We start from the raw sequence: 26,456 nt of genomic DNA, 5'->3' as shown, positions 1-26,456 counted from the left end.
AACAGCAATTTAAAATTAGACAGCATAAATAAAATTAAGTATTTGCCTTCGCCTGCATATTGGCATTGGAAAGCTCTTGTTTCCTGCGCCTAATAGCGGCTACACAGAATTTGGCAACATTGATCGTAATTTCAGGAACCTTATCTTCTACCAAGGCTCTCATACGTTGGAGTTCTGGTTCATTTTTAAGCTTTTGTAGAACTGGGGCAATAAAGGTCAGGCGTAGATCCTCGTAGTAACTACAGTGCAGCAATACATGCAGATTTGTTTCCACTTCCGATGAGCCACATGGGCAAACACGTGACTCATATGGTTTGCCCTCATATCTGCCTAGCAGCAGGGCAGAGGGCAGAACATTAAATCTGGCCAGGGTAAAGGAGTGTCTGTACTTAGGTATTTGTAAATCAGCCAGATAATTTGCGGGTGAGAAGGTAAACAGTGTTTCCGTGCACTGCTGTGGTTTGCCAGAAGTGGCTTAGTCATGCTGGCCACATGACCCGGAAGCTGTACACTGGCTCCCTCGGCCAATAAAGCGAGATGAGTGCCGCAACCCCAGAGTCGGTCACGACTGGACCTAATGGTCAGGGGTCCCTTTAGCTGTACCTATAGGGAAATATGGCAACCTGTTTAGGGTGTATTGTCACCTCCTGGAAGAATTTTCAGATGACTCTACGAATGTATGACTAGTCATGATCTACAATAAGCTAAATATAAACATCACCTACCCACAAAGAACTACAGCTGTTCTTAAAGAGACAAGGTAAGTTTTAATTTTTGAACAGTGAATATAAAGCAACCTATTGTCATAAATCTATGATTCTTCATATTGGTATTCATCATTCCCTATTTCTCCCCCAACATTACTCTTGGGCTGTTACTCTTTCACCACTTTTTTTTTTGTTGCTTCTGGGAACAGAAACCCAGATGAGCCACTCAGGGTTGATCCAAGACCTTTTGCTGGCTGAGATGAAGGGTGTCTTCCTCCCCACACCCCGTTCCCTTCTTAAAGACTAGATATAGGACAGCATCTTAAACCACATATGAAGGCAGCAGACTTGTAAAGAGGCAGGTCACATAGCCCTAATCCAGCTCTGTGCTCTTAGTACTTTCCTGCTGTACTACCTAGCTTTTGCTCAGTGCCTGCTCAAATAAATGCTGCAATGCAATCCAGGATGTGTCACAGGAGCAGAATCACATGCACATACATGCTGCCTCCTGGAGTCCTGGTCTGGCTGCCAAGCTGCTTTTTCACTCAGTCAGACACATTCTCCAATTCCAAGGAAAGAGGAATTAATTGGTTCAGAGAAATAGTGGCATAGACATTAAATCAACTCTTTTTGGAGCAAACAGTCCCAATCATTGATTTTCATTATTACGTTTCTTGTGCAAATCTGCTAATGCAAGGAACAAATGAAAGGAGGAGTGGGGCAATAGAGGTTAGTCACTGAAAAGTCAGCCCAAAGCTGACAAACAGCCCACCCCCCAAAAAAACGTGCCGAAGAGTTTGCACCCCAGCAGTGACTACAGATGTACAACGGGTTATTTTTTGCAGATTTTGCTAGAGATCTTCTGTGGAAAATGTGGATTAAAGGGGGGGGGGGAGTACAGCCTATATGTGTACTTTGTATGCATGTTGTCCTCTAGCTGCTGCAAAAACATGCATCATTAGGACCCATAACTGAGTAGTGAGCCCCTTTGCACATATAAGTGTGTGCAAGTGGCTTCTCTTTCTGATGTTCCATCTAATGCACAGATGTCAAGGGATAGCTAGAGGGATATAGAATCATGTTGCAATGCACACATTTGTGAGTTGAGGCCCCATCCCCAACTTTATGATAAAATAAGACACATGGACACAAGTATTTTAGGTTAATGGGCTAAAAAAGGCCACAACTTTATTGGTTACAGAATGTGAGTGGTATTGGCTTAGGCATTGGATCCAAACTGACTATATTTGACTCCTGCCTGCTCTGCTAGAAGTCACACAAGGGTTAACAACCGGTAGGGGAAGCTTGTTGATGCAAATCAACTGGAAGCTTTCCCCTAGAGTCACTGGAGGATCATGCCATGGCCCTTGTCACCACCTGGGCTTTGGACAGAAACCACGACCACTGAATTCCTTTAACGGAATACCCTTCAAAGGGAAGGGTAGGTGATGACCACAACCTCCCCTCCAACACACAACACATTTTCCAATGCCAAACTGCCAAACCTTACAAAGTTGTGATGATTTGCTTTGAGGTAGGCAAAAAAACCAAGTGGCTGGTGCCAATCTGCCAAGTGGAACAAACCCCCAACCATGCCTCTTCAACAGGCGACCAACTGAGGTCCATAACAAGCTCAGTTGTTGAATGCATGAAAATAAGAGGGAGGAAAGGAGGGAGGGAGAAAGATCCGTGTGTGCAGGAAACAAACAGACTGAGCCACAGTCCCACACTCGTTTAAGAGTGGCAAACCACGCCCCCCCAGCCAACCATATTGGCTGTCTGTGGGCATGACACAGGCCAGGGACTCATCGATGCAGTGGGCCATCCATGCCCCCTGCGAAGCGTGGGAAGCGATACCTGCTCACAACCCCTCCCCTTGGCGAAGAGGAGAGGCTTTGCAAAAGGTGTACAAGGGAAATGAGTGGACATAGTGAGTGGGAAAAAGAACCATCATATTGTTTTCCCAGCGGGAATTAAACAAAGGAAAATGAGATGCATTTGACTGTTAAATTAAAGGAGCTCTGTTTAAATCAAACTAGATAATCAATATTTGTATGCTAAAAATTCTTGATTTCTTACTTGTACAGGTAGCATGTGAACAAAATGCACAATCTTACATCCATGACTGTCTTTCTGCTGCTGGAATTCTCAGATGTTCGAGAACTGCAAATCTTACACTTCTTCGTATTTCTGATAGTGTACTTAATGGCAATAATAGGGAATCTCCTTATTGTTATTGCTATTGTGCTTGATCATCACCTCCACACACCCATGTATTTCTTTCTACTGAATTTGGCCATCATGGATCTTGGAACAGTTTCAGTCATGGTACCCAAATCAATGGCGATTTCCCTCCTAAATTGCAGATTTATTTCTTATTTTGGATGTGTTGCTCAAGTTTTCTTTTATTTCTTATTTGGAACATCAGATTATGCTCTGCTAACTATAATGGCACATGACCGTTATGTAGCCATTTGCAATCCCCTCCACTATGAAACAATTATGCACAAAGGAGCCTGCATTCGAATGGTAGCCATTGGGTGGATTATTAGCCTTCTTAATGCCATATTACACACTGGGGGCACATTTGCCAACAGGTTTTGTTCTAATTCTATCAATCAATTCTTCTGTGAAATCCCAAAATTATTGAAGCTCTCCTGTTCTAACTTTTACTTAGTGGAAGTTGGATTTATTGTGCTAAGCTGTGGTATAGGACTTGGTTGTTTCATTTTCATCATCATAACATACATGGAGATCTTTTCTACAGTGCGCAAAATCCCTTCTGTCCTTGGTAAGAAAAAAGCCCTTTCCACTTGCCTCCCCCACCTCACTGTTGTCTCTGTGTTTCTGTTCACTGCAGTGTTTGCTTATACAAGGCCTCCCAGTGAAGCTTCTTCTGATCTAGATATAGCGTTTGCTGTGATGTACTCTATAATTCCTGCCACATTGAATCCATTCATCTATAGCATGAGAAACAAAGAGATCAAGGCTGCCTTGTGGAATCTCTTAGATGTAGGGCATTCTTCTAAAATCATATCCAGAATTCTATAAGAAGGCATGTGGGTGCTTCACAATCACCTTCTGTATGTGATTTCCCCCCTATAATCTGTTGTAGAACATCTGTTTTTCATGAAGGCAGCTCCTGGTTTAAAACTTGGCATCTCCAAGCAGGGCAAGGAATGATGACCTGTCTGAAGGCCCAGAGAGCCACTGGAAGTCCGTGCATAGAATACAGAGCAAAATGGAACAATGGATGAATGCATATCAGGCAACTTTGACACAAATTCCCCCTAATGCGTCAACTTTATTCTGCATGTCTCCATAATTTGATCACCTGCGTCTTGCAATGGAGCCATATATCCCATGAACGATCCTATGAAGCCTCAGTCCTCCAACAGGGGGCTGAGAGGGATATATGCCCAATGCCTATGCTAAATCCTACCAAATTCTGAAATCAATAAAGTTGTGGCCATTTTTTTAAAAAATCCCGGAACATTGTCTTGTTCACTTTGTTCACCTTCTTAAATTGGGCCTTGTTCTCAGAGGTGGGGGGAAATACCATCATCTCATCCACACCATACATTTAAAGCACTCTTATCACCCTTAAAGATCCATGGCTTTCCTCCACCGAATCCTGGAAAGTCTGATTTACTGAACAATATGAGAGCTGTTAGGAGACCTCAACAAACCAAGTTTCTGGGAACTTTGTCTTTATTGCATCCTTTATCTTTACTGAATACAAAACGCACCTCCATTTAGATAATACTCAGCAAAAGGCTATAATCAAAGTCCTTCTGGTGTCAAGAGAATGATATGGGGAGTGGCAATTCAAAGGTAGGTTTCAGTGCCATCCTCTTATAATAGGAATTATATTACTACATCTTATTGAACCGGTTAGAATTTTGGCAGTCAGGTTCTGCACTAACTGAAGCTCCTAGATTATATTCATGGGCAGTCCTATGTATAATCCAATACATGATTCAACCAGGGGGTTACCAGAACATGGATTGCTATGAAAGTCTATCTCTATCTAGAAATGGCAACTATATTTGAATGTAACCAAACAAATCTGAAATAATGCTAGCCATAGATTCACCACAAGTGTCGTCATTTTTCATGCATTGAGGAACATATTGTAGATGTTATTTCTTTTCATCTGCAACTAACGTGGAAGAAGAAACATTACTTTGAGGAGTTTAAACAATGTTTTCAGATCAGCAATGCTACACTCTTGGGAATAAGATCCCAAAATGGCAAAAGAAACTCAGAATAGCTCACTTTCCCATGTGTGCTGTCACTATTAGTTGATGCAACATTTAATGAATTTTACTGTAACGCAGGCAGTCTTCATAAAGGCAACAAATCAATTACATAGTCTGTACTAAGAGTCATAGCAAGGGTAATGTGATTGGCTGGGAAAATGCAGGGACTCTCAAATCATCAGAAAATTCAACCCTAAAGCAGCTGGAGGGGAAACTGATTCTTACAAATAAAGGTATGTCAAAATGATTTACTGGAGTTGAGTAGTTTTCTATTATTTTGATGTAATCTAGAGGTGCTGGTCACTTTTTCATTTCCAGTCATCTATCAAGTTTTGAGTGGTCTCATGTATACTTGATACATCAGAGTAATGATGCAGCCATCCTTAAACCGTTCTGCTTTTCCAAATGTCTAACTTGTGAATTCTTTCCAATTTTAAACTATATTTAAAGTAGCCTAGCCCTCAAATTTATTTGGGACTGGATCTAGGTGAGGCAAGAACTTACTGAGCATGTTTACAGTATTATTGTGCTATTCTTTTTAGGGAATCGTATGTGGGGGAAGGTTGCTATTTATCAAACAATGATATTAAATCCTTGCTGGACAGTCTCCTCTTGAACAATTATTGGGAGCAAAAAAAAATTCCTGCCTGCATCTCTAAATATATTATTGGATGTATTGTCATTTCCTGGAAGCATTTTAAATGACCTTCTATTTTTGTGCTGCTGACTTTACCAGCAGCTCCAAAGAGTTTTAAAATGTTTTTGAAATAAAGAAGGAAGTATTCAGACAACTTCATAAGTACTTTTGTGAAACCATGCATTGATTGGCTCATTGATTTGTGCAGTAATCCTCATAGCTATGTTCCAATCTGCATATGGGTCTGCAAGGGGCAGAAGGGAAGAGCTCCCTACAAAATGCAGTGGGATCTGGAATGCTGCATCAGCCGCAAGAGAGCTCATATTAACTATTATATTGTGTGTGTTTGTGATTAAAAGAGAGGCAGCTATAATTGGGGGCGGACGGCGGACGATGACTTCTGATTCCAATCAGCTGTTTTGGATTCATGGGAGCAATTTCCCAGAATGTCAAAGCACATTTCCAATTAATGTCCTGCACATACAACTTTTAAAAACCAATTTAGAAATATTACCGTTGCACAATATTCTGGGAAGTACCAAGAAAATATGAAAACTTCTTAGATGATTCTATGAATGTGCAAATAGTGATGATCTACAACAGCTAAACCAAAAACATCACCTACCCATAAAGAAACATACCTGTTTTTAAAGAGCCACGGTACTCATAAGTTTCTGAACTATGAATCTAATGATACCAATGGTGATCACACTATGATGCTCTTTCTTTGTTTTCATCATTCCATGTTTCTCCCCCTGCATTGCTCTTGGGCTGTTACTCTTTTACCACTATTTGTTGCTTCTGGGAACAGAAATCCAGATTAGTCTAGAACCATCACCCAGCCAGTCAGGGTTGATGTGAGAACTTTTGATGGCTTCTATTTTGACTGGTATTTTGATGAGGACAACCCTGTGTATATGCTACAGAAACATTCCAAGGATGACTTGCACCAAATCCACAATGAACTAACCATGCTATGGATAAGGATGTGAGTAGGAGATTCATCTCCTACCACACTACCCTTCAGTTACTTCTATGCAGGGATAAGCTGAAATGGTACAGCATCCTTTTTTATTGAAAACTTTTGACAGCTATGAGTCAGTGCCAATCACTGGTGTGTGTGAGAGAGAGGGAGAGAGAGAGAGATGGGAGGGAGTGAAGGTGGGAGAAGGAGAGAGAATGGATGGATGGATGGAAGTCCTGCCATGGCTATGCAGTTGAGCACTGTATTTGAATTTATGCCCCAATATGAGCTTTCTTTTGGGGTAAAGGAACTAAAAGAAGTGGTTGAAAAGACCCTATCTGCCCATGTTTACTGTGGGCTTACTAAAGTGGAATCTGTACACATATAAAAAATGCTCTGAAAATGCTTTTTTAAAAATACGTTTAGAAAAATATATTGAATTTTCCATAAGTTCACGATCACCATCTAGTGTCACCTTTGTATAATGCACTTAAAATGTCGTATTTGCAGCTGTAGAGTCTCAGAAATATTCAGAAAACTAGCAGAAATGAAAATTTCAATTATCATATATTCAATATTTTTTTGTATTACAAAAGAATATTAATGTTTATTGGGTGGCAACTGCACTTCTTAATACATTTAATAATAATAAATGTATGAGATATAGCTTACAAATGGAATGTTTTGGTGTCATCACTATGCACAACTGTTTCACAACTGTTCATCAAAGCAAAATCTGATGGCGTTTATAGTGAAATATGAATAAACCTGTTTTAAATAACCAGTTAATATTGCCATATTAACACTTCCCAGTTTCTTCCTTCTACAGAATGAATGCAAGTACTGAAGACAAAATGAGCAATCTTACATCCATTTCCATGTTTTTGCTGAAGGAATTCTCAGACGTACGAGAACTACAGATCTTACATTTCTTTCTGTTCTTAGGATTCTACTTGACAACCCTGGCTGGGAATCTTCTAATCATTGTTGCAGTAGCATTTGACCATCACCTGCACAAACCTATGTATTTTTTCCTAACGAACTTGGCATTGATGGATGTTGGCTCCATTTCTGCCATCATACCCAAATCTATGGCGAACTCCATCATGAACAGCAGGTCAATTTCATATTCTGGGTGCGTGGCTCAAGTTTTCTTCTACTACTTCTTTACATTCGCTGATCTTTCCCTTCTAACAGTAATGGCACACGATCGCTATGTTGCCATTTGCAACCCATTACAATATGAGATGATTATGTACAAAGGAGCTTGTATTCAAATGATTGTCATTGTGTGGATTACAAGTCTTCTTTATTCCATGCTACACACTTGCAGCACTTTTGCAATCACCTTCTCTTCTAATGTTGTCAATCAATTCTTCTGTGAAATCCCAAAGTTACTAAAGCTCTCCTACTCTAACATTTACCTAGTTGAAGCTGGGCTGATTGTGCTTGGGTGTTTTATAGCACTAGGATGCTTAATTTTCATCCTCATAACGTACATGCAGGTATTTGCTGTAGTGCGCAGAATACCTTCGGTGCATGGTAAGAAAAAAGCCCTCTCTACTTGCCTTCCCCACCTCACGGTGGTATCTTTGTTTCTGGGCACGGCAATATTTGCCTATGCAAAGCCTCCCAGTAATGTTTCTTCCTTTCTTGATGTAGCTTTTGCTGTGATCTATACCATAATTTCTCCCATATTGAATCCATTCATCTACAGCGTGAGAAACAAAGAAATCAAGACTGCTTTGTGGAAACTCTTAGATTTCAGGCATTCTGCTAAAAGTACATTTAGAGTTCTATAGAAATGGCTTTGTTTCCTCTTCTGCATATGTGTGGTTAGCACTGGAATTTTTTCCGCTTTGCAATGTAAGCATTTTAATATTCATTAGACATTGCTCTGTGATTCCTTCTCCTTATTATCCATGTCTTTTTAGCCTTGATTGTTCCTCTTCATTCCCATTGTGAATTGTTTATTTCATTTACAAGAGATTCAAATATAATAAAAGACAACAACCATTTCAGCAACAACATCAAAATCTAAAGCTTTGTAAGAAAGTTTTGAAGGAAACCAGGTTTCACCTCATCATAATTATGTTTTTATTGTATTGTTCACCTTGCAAAATCTCATAGCTCAGTCAGTAGAGCATAAGACTCTGAATCTCAAGGTTGTGGATTTGAACCCATTTTGGACAAAAGATTCCTGCATTTCATGGGGCTGGACTAGATGACTCTTGTGGTCCCTCCCAACTCTACAAATCTATGATCTATGACTCTATCTATACGGTACCATTTGTAATAGATTGTAATAGCTTATATGCCACTACATTCTAAAATTATTATGTTTGCTTATTAAGACTTCACCCTTGCTCACTTCATTCAACATGTCCTCTGTTATTTCCTCACATTCGTCCTCTAGAGATTCCTCTTTTCAACCCATGTAACTTCTCTGCTCACTTTTCACCTTCCTAGCCCCATTTCTGAAGCTGCCTCGATGTTATATTCTGTAGTACCACTTTGCAACCCTATTTTCACCTTCACCCCAATGTCCATGCCTTGCGATCCATTGCACACAAACTACTGCCATTGTAAACTGCTGCATCTTTCTCCTTGCACTCATTGAAACTACTAAGCACACATCCTGCCCAATTATGCAGCCACCATTCCCTCCATTTTGTCATACCTTTCCATGCCCCTTATGCCATCATCTTTCCACTTTTTTCTTGTAACTCCATTTGCACCCCACTTTTCACCATCACTGTCTTTCCCCGCCTCCCTACTTACTTTTCACAACCCCTCCACTTCACAAACACACCCATTTCCATGCCCTTTCTTCTCTGTTTTCTGTGCACACACCCCTTTAATCTTTTAAAAAACAAAACAAAACAAAAAGTCCCTCCCTTTTCTATGTAATCTTTGCTCACTGAGTTTTTCTTCTTACTTTCATCTAGCTCTCCTTTATTCCACCCTTTTCCTCTCAGGTCCCTCCCTTTCTGCCTCCCACAATCACTCTGTGACACTCTCTCTCTCTCTCTCTCTCTCTCTCTCACACACACACACACCCCTCATACCACATACCGAATACATGTACACACATGAATACATAATGCAGGAAAAGCATTATTTGTTTTTTGTTTTTTTTACTGCTGTATAGAAAAGCACATGAATCTGACATTTGAAGAGTTTGTAAATAAACTTTTTAAAAACTTGCTTGCCAAATGTGTGGTCTCTTTCTATGCAAAGGGAAGAGGTGAACTTTGGAAGCAACGTAGAAGTGGATGTTTTAAAGGTCTAATGGCCTGTATCACCTTGCTTTACTTTGCTGCATGTTTTGTGATTTAAATCTCTGCTGGGGTTCTCTCATCCAAGAGTACTTGCCCAAAATCTGGATCTTGACATCCAGGAGTTGTTGCATTCGTTGATATCTATCTCATTTGCCTTTGTCTCAATGGAACAGCATTGTCTATGGGGTGGTGGGTAGGGGGAAGGAGCACTCACTTCACTAGATAAATAACTGTGGTTTGTTATACACCAGTTCTCCTTTAATACTGATGTTAAAATTTGAACTGGAGATGTGGGCCTTCTTTCAGATTCAGTATTTACCTCAAGGAATTTTAGCCCTACATATCATTCTTACATAGATACAATTATGTTATATTAATCGTGTATGAAACCCCAATATCATCTACTGAATCAACACTGACTTCTTGAATACACATACACACATATACTGTACATATATACATACAAATGCCAGCCCACTTGTGAACATTTTTCATGTTTTCAATCACTTGTTGCATTTATTTCATCATGCATGCTAAAAAAAGGAGAAGAAGCAACATGAACTTGAAGAGTTTCAACAATGTTTTCTGATCAGCTGTTTCATCAACTTGGGAGTAAGATCCCAAGTTGACAAAACATTCTAAAAATAATTTGCTTTCCCGCATCCTTACATATGCAGACATTTCAAAGACAAAAAACATCAGTTACATGTTCTGTGGCAAGGGGCACAGGAAGGTTGAAAGTACTTCATGGAGAAGATACATGGACTTGCATATCTTTGGCAAGAGAAATTGAATCTTGCTATTAAAGGTATTTCAAAATGCTTTAATGGGATTGAGTAGATTTGATGTAAACTTGACATTTATCAAGTTTCTCTTTTCCTGTCATCTATCCATGTTCAATTGGTATCATATATACTTGAAACATGATGCTGCTGATTCAACTGTCATCATACTGTTTGACTTTAAAATGAACAATGGTGCCCTGGTAAATATTCCACATAAATGTAGGAAAGATGCAATGAGGAACTTGTTTGAAATGACTGGTTAATGAATATTGACACGCTGACACTTCTCAGATTCTTCCTTCTACAGAATGAATGCAACGAATCAAGGCAAAATGAGCAATCTTACTTCCATATCAACATGCTGAACGTGATAAACTTGATTTCAATAAATCTGTCGGGTAGTTTCTGGGTAGGCGAAAAAAGCCATGCTTGGCTGACAATGGCCAAGAAACTCATATAGCCCAGGACAGAGTAATACATGACAGATGATCCCTTGTTACGTTTTATCTGTGTGAAAGTGACTTTACTGGCACTTCCAATGAGTTTTAATATGTTTTTGAAATAAAGAAGGCAGCCCTCAGACAACTTCACAAGTATTGTTGCCAAACCCATGCATTGATTGGTTCTTTGATATGTGCTCTAATCCTCATATCTGTCTTCCCATCCACACATGGGGGACTGCAAGGAAGAAGAAGAGTAGTTTGGATTTGATATCCCACTTTATCACTACCCTAAGGAGTCTCAAAGCGGCTAACATTCTCCTTTCCCTTTCCTCCATAACAACAAACACTCTGTGAGGTGAGTGAGGCTGAGAGACTTCAAAGAAGTGTGACTAGCCCAAGGTCATCCAGCAGCTGCATGTGGAGGAGCAGGGAATCGAGCCCGGTTCACCAGATTATGAGACTACCACTCTTAACCACTACACCACACTGGGACAAAAGAGCTGAGCTCCCTCCAAAATGCAGTGTGCTCTGGAATGCTGCATCAGACACAGAGGGCTTATATGAATTATTTCTTTTTGTTTGTGACAAAAAACAGAGGCAGCAATAATTGGAGTGGGGGAATTCCAGTTCTGATCGGCTGTTTAGACTCATGGGAGTGTTTTCCCAAAATGCCAAAGCAGATATCCAATGAACCTCCTACACATACAGCTTTTAAAACCTGATTTAGAAATAAAACTGCTACACCATATTTTGGCAAGGGTGAAAAGAAGATGTAAAATTCTCAGACGACTCTATTAATGTATGACCTACAACAGCTAAACAAAAGACTTCACCTACCCACAATGAAACCCGCTTGTTTTTAAAGAGCCTAGGTAAGTTTTGATTTTTGAAATATTAATTTAATGCTACCCATAGTAAGAAATCTATTATTCCTTTTCTTTTCTTATTTCATCATTCCCTGTCTCTCCACCTTCATCTCTCTCTGGCTGTTACTCTTACAGCACAAGTTTCCCTGAGCAGTTTTGTTGTGGTGGTGGTGGTTGCTTCTGGGAACAGAAATCCAAATTAATCTAAAATTGCCAGCCAGCCACTCAGAGATTATCTAAGTCATTATGCTGACTGAGATGAAGGTTGACTTGCTCTCTCTCTTTGCCTCACCCCAATTCCCTGTGCAAAGACTAGGGATGGGGCAGCATTGTAAACCACACACGAGGGCAGAGGCTACCGTAGGAGGCATTGGGCAGGTCACAAAACACAAATCCAGTTCTGTCCTCTAATATTTGGCTGCTTCTTGCTTATTGTGCTGCCTAGTTTTTCCTCAGTGGCTTTTTCAAAGAAAAGCTGCAATGCAGCAGTGGAGGTACCAACATTTGTAAGGTTGGCCCAAGACATATTGGTACCTGGGGTGAACATCAAAACAGCACTCCACTCCCTGCTGGGAAAGAAAGTGTGAGTGAAGATATTCAGGAACAAGCAGAAAATAAAGATCTACACCATGGTTTGCTGCCCCTGCTACCTGAGACGGTTACCTCACCTCGCCTCACCTCATGGGTGGGCTGACTCTGAGCATGTGTAACATGAGCAGAACAATGCATGAACATAAATGAAAGCTCCTGGCTGTCTTGATGCTTTTGTACTTAATCAGGCACATTTACCAATTTCAAGGAAAGAGGAATTACTTTAGAGAAATATTCACATACACTGTGCAAATCTGCTGGTCTTGGGCTGTTACTCTTTCACCACTTTTTTTTTTGTTGTTGCTTCTGGGAACAGAAACCCAGATGAGCCACTCAGGGTTGATCCAAGACCTTTTGCTGGCTGAGATGAAGGGTGTCTTCCTCCCCACACCCCGTTCCCTTCTTAAAGACTAGATATAGGACAGCATCTTAAACCACATATGAAGGCAGCAGACTTGTAAAGAGGCAGGTCACATAGCCCTAATCCAGCTCTGTGCTCTTAGTACTTTCCTGCTGTACTACCTAGCTTTTGCTCAGTGCCTGCTCAAATAAATGCTGCAATGCAATCCAGGATGTGTCACAGGAGCAGAATCACATGCACATACATGCTGCCTCCTGGCGTCCTGGTCTGGCTGCCATGCTGCTTTTTCACTCAGTCAGACACATTCTCCAGTTCCAAGGAAAGAGGAATTAATTGGTTCAGAGAAATAGTGGCATAGACATTAAATCAACTCTTTTTGGAGCAAACAGTCCCAATCATTGATTTTCATTATTACGTTTCTTGTGCAAATCTGCTAATGCAAGGAACAAATGAAAGGAGGAGTGGGGCAATAGAGGTTAGTCACTGAAAAGTCAGCCCAAAGCTGACAAACAGCCCACCCCAAAAAAAAACGTGCCGAAGAGTTTGCACCCCAGCAGTGACTACAGATGTACAACGGGTTATTTTTTTGCAGATTTTGCTAGAGATCTTCTGTGGAAAATGTGGATTAAAGGGGGGGGGAGTACAGCCTATATGTGTACTTTGTATGCATGTTGTCCTCTAGCTGCTGCAAAAACATGCATCATTAGGACCCATAACTGAGTAGTGAGCCCCTTTGTACATATAAGTGTGTGCAAGTGGCTTCTCTTTCTTATGTTCCATCTAATGCACAGATGTCAAGGGATAGCTAGAGGGATATAGAATCATGTTGCAATGCACACATTTGTGAGTCGAGGCCCCATCCCCCACTTTATGATAAAATAAGACACATGGACACAAGTATTTTAGGTTAATGGGCTAAAAAAGGCCACAACTTTATTGGTTACAGAATGTGAGTGGTATTGGCTTAGGCATTGGATCCAAACTGACTATATTTGACTCCTGCCTGCTCTGCTAGAAGTCACACAAGGGTTAACAACCGGTAGGGGAAGCTTGTTGATGCAAATCAACTGGAAGCTTTCCCCTAGAGTCACTGGAGGATCATGCCATGGCCCTTGTCACCACCTGGGCTTTGGACAGAAACCACGACCACTGAATTCCTTTAACGGAATACCCTTCAAAGGGAAGGGTAGGTGATGACCACAACCTCCCCTCCAACACACAACACATTTTCCAATGCCAAACTGCCAAACCTTACAAAGTTGTGATGATTTGCTTTGAGGTAGGCAAAAAAACCAAGTGGCTGGTGCCAATCTGCCAAGTGGAACAAACCCCCAACCATGCCTCTTCAACAGGCGACCAACTGAGGTCCATAACAAGCTCAGTTGTTGAATGCATGAAAATAAGAGGGAGGAAAGGAGGGAGGGAGAAAGATCCGTGTGTGCAGGAAACAAACAGACTGAGCCACAGTCCCACACTCGTTTAAGAGTGGCAAACCACGCCCCCCCAGCCAACCATATTGGCTGTCTGTGGGCATGACACAGGCCAGGGACTCATCGATGCAGTGGGCCATCCATGCCCCCTGCGAAGCGTGGGAAGCGATACCTGCTCACAACCCCTCCCCTTGGCGAAGAGGAGAGGCTTTGCAAAAGGTGTACAAGGGAAATGAGTGGACATAGTGAGTGGGAAAAAGAACCATCATATTGTTTTCCCAGCGGGAATTAAACAAAGGAAAATGAGATGCATTTGACTGTTAAATTAAAGGAGCTCTGTTTAAATCAAACTAGATAATCAATATTTGTATGCTAAAAATTCTTGATTTCTTACTTGTACAGGTAGCATGTGAACAAAATGCACAATCTTACATCCATGACTGTCTTTCTGCTGCTGGAATTCTCAGATGTTCGAGAACTGCAAATCTTACACTTCTTCGTATTTCTGATAGTGTACTTAATGGCAATAATAGGGAATCTCCTTATTGTTATTGCTATTGTGCTTGATCATCACCTCCACACACCCATGTATTTCTTTCTACTGAATTTGGCCATCATGGATCTTGGAACAGTTTCAGTCATGGTACCCAAATCAATGGCGATTTCCCTCCTAAATTGCAGATTTATTTCTTATTTTGGATGTGTTGCTCAAGTTTTCTTTTATTTCTTATTTGGAACATCAGATTATGCTCTGCTAACTATAATGGCACATGACCGTTATGTAGCCATTTGCAATCCCCTCCACTATGAAACAATTATGCACAAAGGAGCCTGCATTCGAATGGTAGCCATTGGGTGGATTATTAGCCTTCTTAATGCCATATTACACACTGGGGGCACATTTGCCAACAGGTTTTGTTCTAATTCTATCAATCAATTCTTCTGTGAAATCCCAAAATTATTGAAGCTCTCCTGTTCTAACTTTTACTTAGTGGAAGTTGGATTTATTGTGCTAAGCTGTAGTATAGGACTTGGTTGTTTCATTTTCATCATCATAACATACATGGAGATCTTTTCTACAGTGCGCAAAATCCCTTCTGTCCTTGGTAAGAAAAAAGCCCTTTCCACTTGCCTCCCCCACCTCACTGTTGTCTCTGTGTTTCTGTTCACTGCAGTGTTTGCTTATACAAGGCCTCCCAGTGAAGCTTCTTCTGATCTAGATATAGCGTTTGCTGTGATGTACTCTATAATTCCTGCCACATTGAATCCATTCATCTATAGCATGAGAAACAAAGAGATCAAGGCTGCCTTGTGGAATCTCTTAGATGTAGGGCATTCTTCTAAAATCATATCCAGAATTCTATAAGAAGGCATGTGGGTGCTTCACAATCACCTTCTGTATGTGATTTCCCCCCTATAATCTGTTGTAGAACATCTGTTTTTCATGAAGGCAGCTCCTGGTTTAAAACTTGGCATCTCCAAGCAGGGCAAGGAATGATGACCTGTCTGAAGGCCCAGAGAGCCACTGGAAGTCCGTGCATAGAATACAGAGCAAAATGGAACAATGGATGAATGCATATCAGGCAACTTTGACACAAATTCCCCCTAATGCGTCAACTTTATTCTGCATGTCTCCATAATTTGATCACCTGCGTCTTGCAATGGAGCCATATATCCCATGAATGATCCTATGAAACCTCAGTCTTCCAACAGGGGGCTGAGAGGGATATATGCCCAATGCCTATGCTAAATCCTACCAAATTCTGAAATCAATAAAGTTGTGGCCATTTTTTAAAAAAATCCCGGAACATTGTCTTGTTCACTTTGTTCACCTTCTTAAATTGGGCCTTGTTCTCAGAGGTGGGGGAAAATGCCATCATCTCATCCACACCATACATTTAAAGCACTCTTATCACCCTTAAAGATCCATGGCTTTCCTCCACCGAATCCTGGAAAGTCTGATTTACTGAACAATATGAGAGCTGTTAGGAGACCTCAACAAACCAAGTTTCTGGGAACTTTGTCTTTATTGCATCCTTTATCTTTACTGAATACAAAACGCACCTCCATTTAGATAATACTCAGCAAAAGGCTATAATCAAAGTTCTTCTGGGGTCAAGAGAATGATATGGGGAGTGGCAATTCAAAGGTAGGTTTCAGTGCCATCCTCTTATAATAGGAATTATATTACTACATCTTATTGAAGCGGTTAGAATTTTGGCAGTCAGGTTCTGCACTAACTGAAGCTCCTAGATCATATTCATGGGCAGTCCTATGTATAATCCAATACATGATTCAACCAGGGGGTTACCAGAACATGGATTGCTATGAAAGTCTATCTCTATCTAGAAATGGCAACTATATTTGAATGTAAGCAAACAAATCTGAAATAATGCTAGCCATAGATTCACCACAAGTGTCATCATTTTTCATGCATTGAGGAACATATTGTAGATGTTATTTCTTTTCATCTGCAACTAACGTGGAAGAAGAAACATTACTTTGAGGAGTTTAAACAATGTTTTCAGATCAGCAATGCTACACTCTTGGGAATAAGATCCCAAAATGGCAAAAGAAACTCAGAATAGCTCACTTTCCCATGTGTGCTGTCACTATTAGTTGATGCAACATTTAATGAATTTTACTGTAACGCAGGCAGTCTTCATAAAGGCAACAAATCAATTACATAGTCTGTACTAAGAGTCATAGCAAGGGTAATGTGATTGGCTGGGAAAATGCAGGGACTCTCAAATCATCAGAAAATTCAACCCTAAAGCAGCTGGAGGGGAAACTGATTCTTACAAATAAAGGTATGTCAAAATGATTTACTGGAGTTGAGTAGTTTTCTATTATTTTGATGTAATCTAGAGGTGCTGGTCACTTTTTCATTTCCAGTCATCTATCAAGTTTTGAGTGGTCTCATGTATACTTGATACATCAGAGTAATGATGCAGCCATCCTTAAACCGTTCTGCTTTTCCAAATGTCTAACTTGTGAATTCTTTCCAATTTTAAACTATATTTAAAGTAGCCTAGCCCTCAAATTTATTTGGGACTGGATCTAGGTGAGGCAAGAACTTACTGAGCATGTTTACAGTATTATTGTGCTATTCTTTTTAGGGAATCGTATGTGGGGGAAGGTTGCTATTTATCAAACAATGATATTAAATCCTTGCTGGACAGTCTCCTCTTGAACAATTATTGGGAGCAAAAAAAAATTCCTGCCTGCATCTCTAAATATATTATTGGATGTATTGTCATTTCCTGGAAGCATTTTAAATGACCTTCTATTTTTGTGCTGCTGACTTTACCAGCAGCTCCAAAGAGTTTTAAAATGTTTTTGAAATAAAGAAGGAAGTATTCAGACAACTTCATAAGTACTTTTGTGAAACCATGCATTGATTGGCTCATTGATTTGTGCAGTAATCCTCATAGCTATGTTCCAATCTGCATATGGGTCTGCAAGGGGCAGAAGGGAAGAGCTCCCTACAAAATGCAGTGGGATCTGGAATGCTGCATCAGCCGCAAGAGAGCTCATATTAACTATTATATTGTGTGTGTATGTGATTAAAAGAGAGGCAGCTATAATTGGGGGGACGACGACGATGACTTCTGATTCCAATCAGCTGTTTTGGATTCATGGGAGCAATTTCCCAGAATGTCAAAGCACATTTCCAATTAATGTCCTGCACATACAACTTTTAAAAACCAATTTAGAAATATTACCGTTGCACAATATTCTGGGAAGTACCAAGAAAATATGAAAACTTCTTAGATGATTCTATGAATGTGCAAATAGTGATGATCTACAACAGCTAAACCAAAAACATCACCTACCCATAAAGAAACATACCTGTTTTTAAAGAGCCACGGTACTCATAAGTTTCTGAACTATGAATCTAATGATACCAATGGTGATCACACTATGATGCTCTTTCTTTGTTTTCATCATTCCATGTTTCTCCCCCTACATTGCTCTTGGGCTGTTACTCTTTCACCACTATTTGTTGCTTCTGGGAACAGAAATCCAGATTAGTCTAGAACCATCACCCAGCCAGTCAGGGTTGATGTGAGAACTTTTGATGGCTTCTATTTTGACTGGTATTTTGATGAGGACAACCCTGTGTATATGCTACAGAAACATTCCAAGGATGACTTGCACCAAATCCACAATGAACTAACCATGCTATGGATAAGGATGTGAGTAGGAGATTCATCTCCTACCACACTACCCTTCAGTTACTTCTATGCAGGGATAAGCTGAAATGGTACAGCATCCTTTTTTATTGAAAACTTTTGACAGCTATGAGTCAGTGCCAATCACTGGTGTGTGTGAGAGAGAGGGAGAGAGAGAGAGATGGGAGGGAGTGAAGGTGGGAGAAGGAGAGAGAATGGATGGATGGATGGAAGTCCTGCCATGGCTATGCAGTTGAGCACTGTATTTGAATTTATGCCCCAATATGAGCTTTCTTTTGGGGTAAAGGAACTAAAAGAAGTGGTTGAAAAGACCCTATCTGCCCATGTTTACTGTGGGCTTACTAAAGTGGAATCTGTACACATATAAAAAATGCTCTGAAAATGCTTTTTTAAAAATACGTTTAGAAAAATATATTGAATTTTCCATAAGTTCACGATCACCATCTAGTGTCACCTTTGTATAATGCACTTAAAATGTCGTATTTGCAGCTGTAGAGTCTCAGAAATATTCAGAAAACTAGCAGAAATGAAAATTTCAATTATCATATATTCAATATTTTTTTGTATTACAAAAGAATATTAATGTTTATTGGGTGGCAACTGCACTTCTTAATACATTTAATAATAATAAATGTATGAGATATAGCTTACAAATGGAACGTTTTGGTGTCATCACTATGCACAACTGTTTCACAACTGTTCATCAAAGCAAAATCTGATGGCGTTTATAGTGAAATATGAATAAACCTGTTTTAAATAACCAGTTAATATTGCCATATTAACACTTCCCAGTTTCTTCCTTCTACAGAATGAATGCAAGTACTGAAGACAAAATGAGCAATCTTACATCCATTTCCATGTTTTTGCTGAGGGAATTCTCAGACGTACGAGAACTACAGATCTTACATTTCTTTCTGTTCTTAGGATTCTACTTGACAACCCTGGCTGGGAATCTTCTAATCATTGTTGCAGTAGCATTTGACCATCACCTGCACAAACCTATGTATTTTTTCCTAACGAACTTGGCATTGATGGATGTTGGCTCCGTTTCTGCCATCATACCCAAATCTATGGCGAACTCCATCATGAACAGCAGGTCAATTTCATATTCTGGGTGCGTGGCTCAAGTTTTCTTCTACTTCTTCTTTACATTCGCTGATCTTTCCCTTCTAACAGTAATGGCACACGATCGCTATGTTGCCATTTGCAACCCATTACAATATGAGATGATTATGTACAAAGGAGCTTGTATTCAAATGATTGTCATTGTGTGGATTACAAGTCTTCTTTATTCCATGCTACACACTTGCAGCACTTTTGCAATCACCTTCTCTTCTAATGTTGTCAATCAGTTCTTCTGTGAAGTCCCAAAGTTACTAAAGCTCTCCTACTCTAACATTTACCTAGTTGAAGCTGGGCTGATTGTGCTTGGGTGTTTTATAGCACTAGGATGCTTAATTTTCATCCTCATAACGTACATGCAGGTATTTGCTGTAGTGCGCAGAATACCTTCGGTGCATGGTAAGAAAAAAGCCCTCTCTACTTGCCTTCCCCACCTCACGGTGGTATCTTTGTTTCTGGGCACGGCAATATTTGCCTACGCAAAGCCTCCCAGTAATGTTTCTTCCTTTCTTGATGTAGCTTTTGCTGTGATCTATACCATAATTTCTCCCATGTTGAATCCATTCATCTACAGCATGAGAAACAAAGAAATCAAGACTGCTTTGTGGAAACTCTTAGATTTCAGGCATTCTGCCAGAAGTACATTTAGAGTTCTATAGAAATGGTTTTGTTTCCTCTTCTGCATATGTGTGGTTAACACTGGAATTTTTTCCACTTTGCAATGTAAGCATTTTAATATTCATTAGACATTGCTCTGTGATTCCTTCTCCTTATTATCCATGTCTTTTTAGCCTTGATTGTTCCTCTTCATTCCTATTGTGAATTTTTTATTTCATTTACAAGAGATTCAAATATAATAAAAGACAACAACCATTTCAACAACATCAAAATCTAAAGCTTTGTAAGAAAGTTTTGAAGAAAACCAGGTTTCACCTCATCATAATTATGTTTTTATTGTGTGCCGAGGTCCCCAAGACACACCAAATAAAAACACAATGACACTTAATTTTTGTTTAAGGTTTTTGGCATAATTTTGGCCACAACTTGATTAAAATTACAGCAATGTGAGTGGTTGCTTAGGCATTGGTAGCGACTAACTGACCCCGCACGGGGACAGCTCTGACATTCGCACCCCCCGTGAAGTCAGCAAGGGTAAGTCACCTGGGGAGAGAGACAGGACTGGGAACCATGCCTCACCTCTCCCCAGAATGCTCCCAGGGGCTCTTGCGTGCCCCTAGCCCCTTGCCAGGGGGTTTCGGACAAAAGCATGGGGTGCCCCTGGGTTCCTTTAATGGAAAACCCTTGAAGCAGAAGCAGCAGCAGCAGCATTTTAGAGGGGCAGGCACAGCCAAATCCATACCCCTCCAGCAACCAATTCCCAAACCAATGCCTAACCGCAACCTTACAAGTTTTGACAATTTGCTACGCAGTAGGCAAAAACCGAATGGCACCAGCCAATCAGCCAAATGGACAAAATTCCTACCGGGCCCCTGCCCCAAAGCAGATGACCCCATGACAGGCATAGCAAGGTCAAGCAAACAGCCTAACATTAGGGAAGGGAGGGCGAGTGATCCGAAGCACGCAGAGAAAAGAGGAATATCATAGCTGCGTGCAATGTTTTTAACAAATAGGGCTGTCAATCAATAAATGGCAACATATAAATTTCCCCAGTAACAGCCCGCCCCTGCTTAAAAGATGGCCAAACTCTTTTGCCTAGCAACAGTGAGGTGTCTCGTCAGCCCCCACCGCAACACGTGCTCTCCATGAGGGAGAACACGCTTTGTATTGTTCACCTTGCAAAATCTCATAGCTCAGTCAGTAGAGCATGAGACTCTGAATCTCAAGGTTGTGGATTTGAACCCATTTTGGACAAAAGATTCCTGCATTTCACGGGGTTGGACTAGATGACTCTTGTGGTCTTCCTCCTTGCACTCATTGAAACTACTAAGCACACATCCTGCCCAATTATGCAGCCACCATTCCTTCCTTTTTGTCATACCCTTCCATGCCCCTTATGCCATCTTCTTTCCACTTTTTCTTGTAACTCCATTTGCACCCTAATTTTCACCATCACTGTCTTTCCCCTCCTCCCTACTTACTTTTCACAACCCCTCCACTTCACAAACACACCCATTTCCATGCCCCTTCTTCTCTGTTTTCTGTGCACACACCCCTTTAATCATTTTGAAAACAAAAAACAAAAAAGTCCCTCCCTTTTCTATGTAATCTTTGCTCACTGGGTTTTTCTTCTCACTTTCCTCTAGCTCTCCTTTATTCCACCCTTTTCCTCACCGTTCCCTCCCTTTCTGCCTCCCACAATCACTCTGTGACACACTCTATGTGTCTCTCTCTCTCTCTCTCTCTCTCTCTCTCTCTCTCTCTCACACACACACACACACACACACACACACCCTCATACCACATACTGAATACATGTACACACATGAATACATAATGCAGGAAAAGCATTATTTGTTTTTTGTTTTTTTTACTGCTGTATAGAAAAGCACATGAATCTGACATTTGAAAAGTTTGTAAATAAACTTTTTTTCAACTTGCTTGCCAAATGTGTGGTCTCTTTCTATGCAAAGGGAAGAGGTGAACTTTGGAAGCAACGTAGAAGTGGATGTTTTAAAGGTCTAATGGCCTGTATCACCTTGCTTTACTTTGCTGCATGTTTTGTGATTTAAATCTCTGCTGGGGTTCTCTCATCCAAGAGTACTTGCCCAAAATCTGGATCTTGACATCCAGGAGTTGTTGCATTCGTTGATATCTATCTCATTTGCCTTTGTCTCAATGGAACAGCATTGTCTATGGGGTGGTGGGTAGGGGGAAGGAGCACTCACTTCACTAGATAAATAACTGTGGTTTGTTATACACCAGTTCTCCTTTAATACTGATGTTAAAATTTGAACTGGAGATGTGGGCCTTCTTTCAGATTCAGTATTTACCTCAAGGAATTTTAGCCCTACATATCATTCTTACATAGATACAATTATGTTATATTAATCGTGTATGAAACCCCAATATCATCTACTGAATCAACACTGACTTCTTGAATACACATACACACATATACTGTACATATATACATACAAATGCCAGCCCACTTGTGAACATTTTTCATGTTTTCAATCACTTGTTGCATTTATTTCATCATGCATGCTAAAAAAAGGAGAAGAAGCAACATGAACTTGAAGAGTTTCAACAATGTTTTCTGATCAGCTGTTTCATCAACTTGGGAGTAAGATCCCAAGTTGACAAAACATTCTAAAAATAATTTGCTTTCCCGCATCCTTACATATGCAGACATTTCAAAGACAAAAAACATCAGTTACATGTTCTGTGGCAAGGGGCACAGGAAGGTTGAAAGTACTTCATGGAGAAGATACATGGACTTGCATATCTTTGGCAAGAGAAATTGAATCTTGCTATTAAAGGTATTTCAAAATGCTTTAATGGGATTGAGTAGATTTGATGTAAACTTGACATTTATCAAGTTTCTCTTTTCCTGTCATCTATCCATGTTCAATTGGTATCATATATACTTGAAACATGATGCTGCTGATTCAACTGTCATCATACTGTTTGACTTTAAAATGAACAATGGTGCCCTGGTAAATATTCCACATAAATGTAGGAAAGATGCAATGAGGAACTTGTTTGAAATAACTGGTTAATGAATATTGACACGTTGACACTTCTCAGATTCTTCCTTCTACAGAATGAATGCAACGAATCAAGGCAAAATGAGCAATCTTACTTCAATATCCATCTTTCTGCTGAAAGAATTCTCAGAAGTTCGAAAACTACAAATCTTACACTTCTTTCTGTTCCTAGGAATGTACATGACAACAGTGACTGGGAATCTTCTTATCGTTGCAGCGGTAGCCCTTGATCATCATCTGCACAAACCTATGTATTTTTTCCTAACAAACTTGGCACTGATGGATGTTGGCTCCGTTTCTGCCATCATACCGAAATCAATGGTCAATTCCATCATGAACAGCAGGTCAATTTCATATTCTGGGTGTGTGGTTCAAGTTTTCTTCTTCTTCTTCTTTTCAGCATCAGACCTTTCCCTTCTAATGGTAATGGCACACGATCGGTTTGTTGCCATCTGCAACCCTTTACAATATGAGACAATAATGCACAAAGCAGCTTGTATTCAGATGATCGTCACTGTGTGGATTACAAGTCTTCTTTATGCCATGTTACACACTTGTGGCACGTTTGCAAACACCTTCTGTTCAAACACTGTCAATCAATTTTTCTGTGAAATCCCAAAGTTGCTGATGCTCTCCTGCTCTAACATTTACCTAGTTGAAGCAGGGTTTATTTTGATAGGGGTTTTTATAGGAATAGGATGCTTCATTTTCATCATCATAACATACATGCAGGTGTTTGCTGCTGTGCGCAAAATTCCTTCAGTACATGGTAAGAAAAAAGCCCTCTCAACTTGTCTTCCCCACCTCACAGTTGTCTCTGTGTTTGTGTTCACTGCAATCTTTGCCTATGCACGGCCTCCCAGTAGTGTTTCTTCTGATTTGGATATATATTTTTCTGTTATATATACCATAATTCCTCCTATGTTGAATCCATTCATCTACAGCATGAGAAACAAAGAAATCAAAACTGCTTTGTGGAAACTCTTACATTTAGGGCATTCTTCTAAAAGTATATTTAGAGTTCTATAAAAACCAGGTTGAATCTGTTTCTGCATGTGAATGGTTGGCTCTACAATTTTTCAGCTTGAACTGTAATCATTTTAATATATCTTAGGGATTGCTCTGTGTTCCCTTCATCCAATTTTCTATGTTATTCTATGTTTTCTAAGTGGTCCTTCTACCACTTTTAAGATTGTCTATTTCACTCCAACACATTCAAATGTAGTGCAATCAGACTTAACTGTGTCAGCAAATCTTAAGAGAAAGTCTTTTGATTATCTTGTTCAGTTAGAAAAGGTTCAATTCGGTTGAAGGACGTTGTGCATATATTGGTTTCTATTTGATAATAAAATATATTTTAAAGTAATGCATTGAATCTGAAACTTCATGCTGCAGACAATAAATAATACTAGGAATAAAATATATTGTGGGGTAGTACTGTGGAATATTTGAGGGCTCTGCATCCTTTATCTCTCTCATTTGATAAAGTTATGGGGCAAGTTCCAAAGGGGGGGGGGGATGCACTGGGACATCCAATCTCAGTGATCATGGGTAGGAGGAGGAGTTACGCTAAGACCAAGCCATGTCATTACCAAGGAGGCAGGCTTAGTCATTGTTTGAAGACTATCCCTGCCTCTGGGTCTGGTCTTGACTGGTTGGATACTGGAATCAACAAGGGAAACCCACATGACCTGAAGGTGTTGCTGTGCAATGCTAGGCAATGATTCATAAGACCACTGCCATCCATGACTTGATTGTGGTTCCAGTCCTCCAGCAGGAAGCTGGAATGGATATGCACTCAATGCCTGAGCCAAAATTCCACCTATATCTGTAATGAATAAAGTTGTGGCCATTTAAAATCCAGATAGTTGTTTGTCTGAATTATTAATCATATTTTACATGTAGAGACTGAGCCAGGGGTTGGCAACAATGCGACTGGGCTTGCAAATTACTATATTTTATTAAATTTATGTTCTGCCCTTCAGCCCATGCTCATAGGGTGGTCTACATTATAAAAATACAAAACACATAACAATAAACAAACAAAGCAGCTCTGCTGAGGACAGGACTCAGCAAAAGACCTTAACCTAAGAATGTATGTGACATGCAGGCTAATATGGGTAGTTACAAAGGTAAGTTCCAGTGCCAGCCACTTATAATTGGAGTAACATGACTCCATCTGGCAGCCAAGTTCTGCACCAACTAAGGCTTTTTAGTCATATTCAAGGGCAACACCATGTGTAATGCAATGCAGCAGTTCAATAAGAAGGTTAACAGAGCATGGACTGCTGTGAAAGTCTAGCTCTATGCGGAAATGGCCACTGCTAAATAATCCGCCAAAACTTGTAGAATATACTTCATCCCACCAAATGACAATGTTAGATCAAAGAACATTGATAGAAGTTTTTCAGCATGGTTTTAGAGAAGCCCTCAATTGCCTCACTTTATTGATAGAAGTGCTTCTCAGTCTTGCCAGTACCTGCCAGCAGGGTCACTTCCCATTCCCTTCTGCTTAGAAAATCTATAGCATAGAGTCAAGCTGAATAAGGCTGTGGGTAAAATAGGTCTTCAGCTTTGTACCAAGTAACATACAGTAATTTCAGACATATGATTTAAAGTAATTTAAAGTCTTCACATGAGGAAATTGAAAAATAACTGATCACATTCAAATTACATATAAAACGCCCCAGAAGCAATTGTTAGCTGATCATAGAAATGGGGAAAAGATTTGGAGCAATTTGCATTTAAAGGCAAAGCTTCCTAATTTACACTTCCCAAGACAATAGTTTTTTTTTGGGGGGGGGGGGTTTAATTGTCAACAGGTGTAGAAATATAACCAATCAGATGCCCTTTTCCTGGTATGTGGCCAGCACCAAATATATATCTCCCTGACCCCAGGGTTTTTCTTCAACCAGAACTCATCGGAACTCAGTTCCAGCACCTATCAGGTGGGCACCATTGCTATTGCAAGGGAGGTGTTCATGGTGAGTTCCAGCACCTCTTTTTCTAGAAAAATATCACTGCTGACCCCATTTAAGTGGGACAAGATCTGGGAAAACCCTAAATATACAGAACTGGGTGTAACTTAAAGAACTTAAAGGATATATAACTAAAAAAAAGAATTATGAAATATTATTCCAATA

The 26,456-nt window shown here is 40.1% G+C and overlaps 5 protein-coding genes across 5 annotated transcripts; all 5 read left to right on the top strand.

Annotated features, from left to right (window-relative positions):
• The first annotated feature begins 2,810 nt into the window (after positions 1–2,810).
• Positions 2,811–3,758, top strand: LOC128400734 (olfactory receptor 14A16-like). Its single transcript, XM_053363176.1, has one exon. The coding sequence runs from the start codon at positions 2,811–2,813 to the stop codon at positions 3,756–3,758; it is 948 nt and encodes a 315-aa protein (XP_053219151.1).
• A 3,666-nt stretch (positions 3,759–7,424) lies between these two features.
• On the top strand, positions 7,425–8,372 carry LOC128399428 (olfactory receptor 14I1-like). Its single transcript, XM_053360876.1, has one exon. The coding sequence runs from the start codon at positions 7,425–7,427 to the stop codon at positions 8,370–8,372; it is 948 nt and encodes a 315-aa protein (XP_053216851.1).
• A 6,373-nt stretch (positions 8,373–14,745) lies between these two features.
• On the top strand, positions 14,746–15,693 carry LOC128400499 (olfactory receptor 14A16-like). Its single transcript, XM_053362713.1, has one exon. The coding sequence runs from the start codon at positions 14,746–14,748 to the stop codon at positions 15,691–15,693; it is 948 nt and encodes a 315-aa protein (XP_053218688.1).
• A 3,663-nt stretch (positions 15,694–19,356) lies between these two features.
• LOC128399384 (olfactory receptor 14I1-like) lies at positions 19,357–20,304 on the top strand. Its single transcript, XM_053360768.1, has one exon. The coding sequence runs from the start codon at positions 19,357–19,359 to the stop codon at positions 20,302–20,304; it is 948 nt and encodes a 315-aa protein (XP_053216743.1).
• Positions 20,305–23,394: 3,090 nt separating this feature from the next.
• LOC128401020 (olfactory receptor 14A16-like) lies at positions 23,395–24,342 on the top strand. Its single transcript, XM_053363845.1, has one exon. The coding sequence runs from the start codon at positions 23,395–23,397 to the stop codon at positions 24,340–24,342; it is 948 nt and encodes a 315-aa protein (XP_053219820.1).
• Positions 24,343–26,456: the final 2,114 nt, after the last annotated feature.

The sequence above is a fragment of the Podarcis raffonei genome, chromosome 13 (genome assembly GCF_027172205.1).
Source record: "Podarcis raffonei isolate rPodRaf1 chromosome 13, rPodRaf1.pri, whole genome shotgun sequence".
Lineage (NCBI taxonomy): Eukaryota > Metazoa > Chordata > Lepidosauria > Squamata > Lacertidae > Podarcis > Podarcis raffonei.
The sequence above is the reverse complement of the archived record's forward strand: the minus strand, read 5'-3'. Positions and strand labels throughout refer to the sequence as shown.

Bases quoted from the DNA above. Each gene is read 5' to 3' on its own strand.
- LOC128400734 (XM_053363176.1), top strand. From the start codon at position 2,811: ATGCACAATCTTACATCCATGACTGTCTTTCTGCTGCTGGAATTCTCA.
- LOC128399428 (XM_053360876.1), top strand. From the start codon at position 7,425: ATGAGCAATCTTACATCCATTTCCATGTTTTTGCTGAAGGAATTCTCA.
- LOC128400499 (XM_053362713.1), top strand. From the start codon at position 14,746: ATGCACAATCTTACATCCATGACTGTCTTTCTGCTGCTGGAATTCTCA.
- LOC128399384 (XM_053360768.1), top strand. From the start codon at position 19,357: ATGAGCAATCTTACATCCATTTCCATGTTTTTGCTGAGGGAATTCTCA.
- LOC128401020 (XM_053363845.1), top strand. From the start codon at position 23,395: ATGAGCAATCTTACTTCAATATCCATCTTTCTGCTGAAAGAATTCTCA.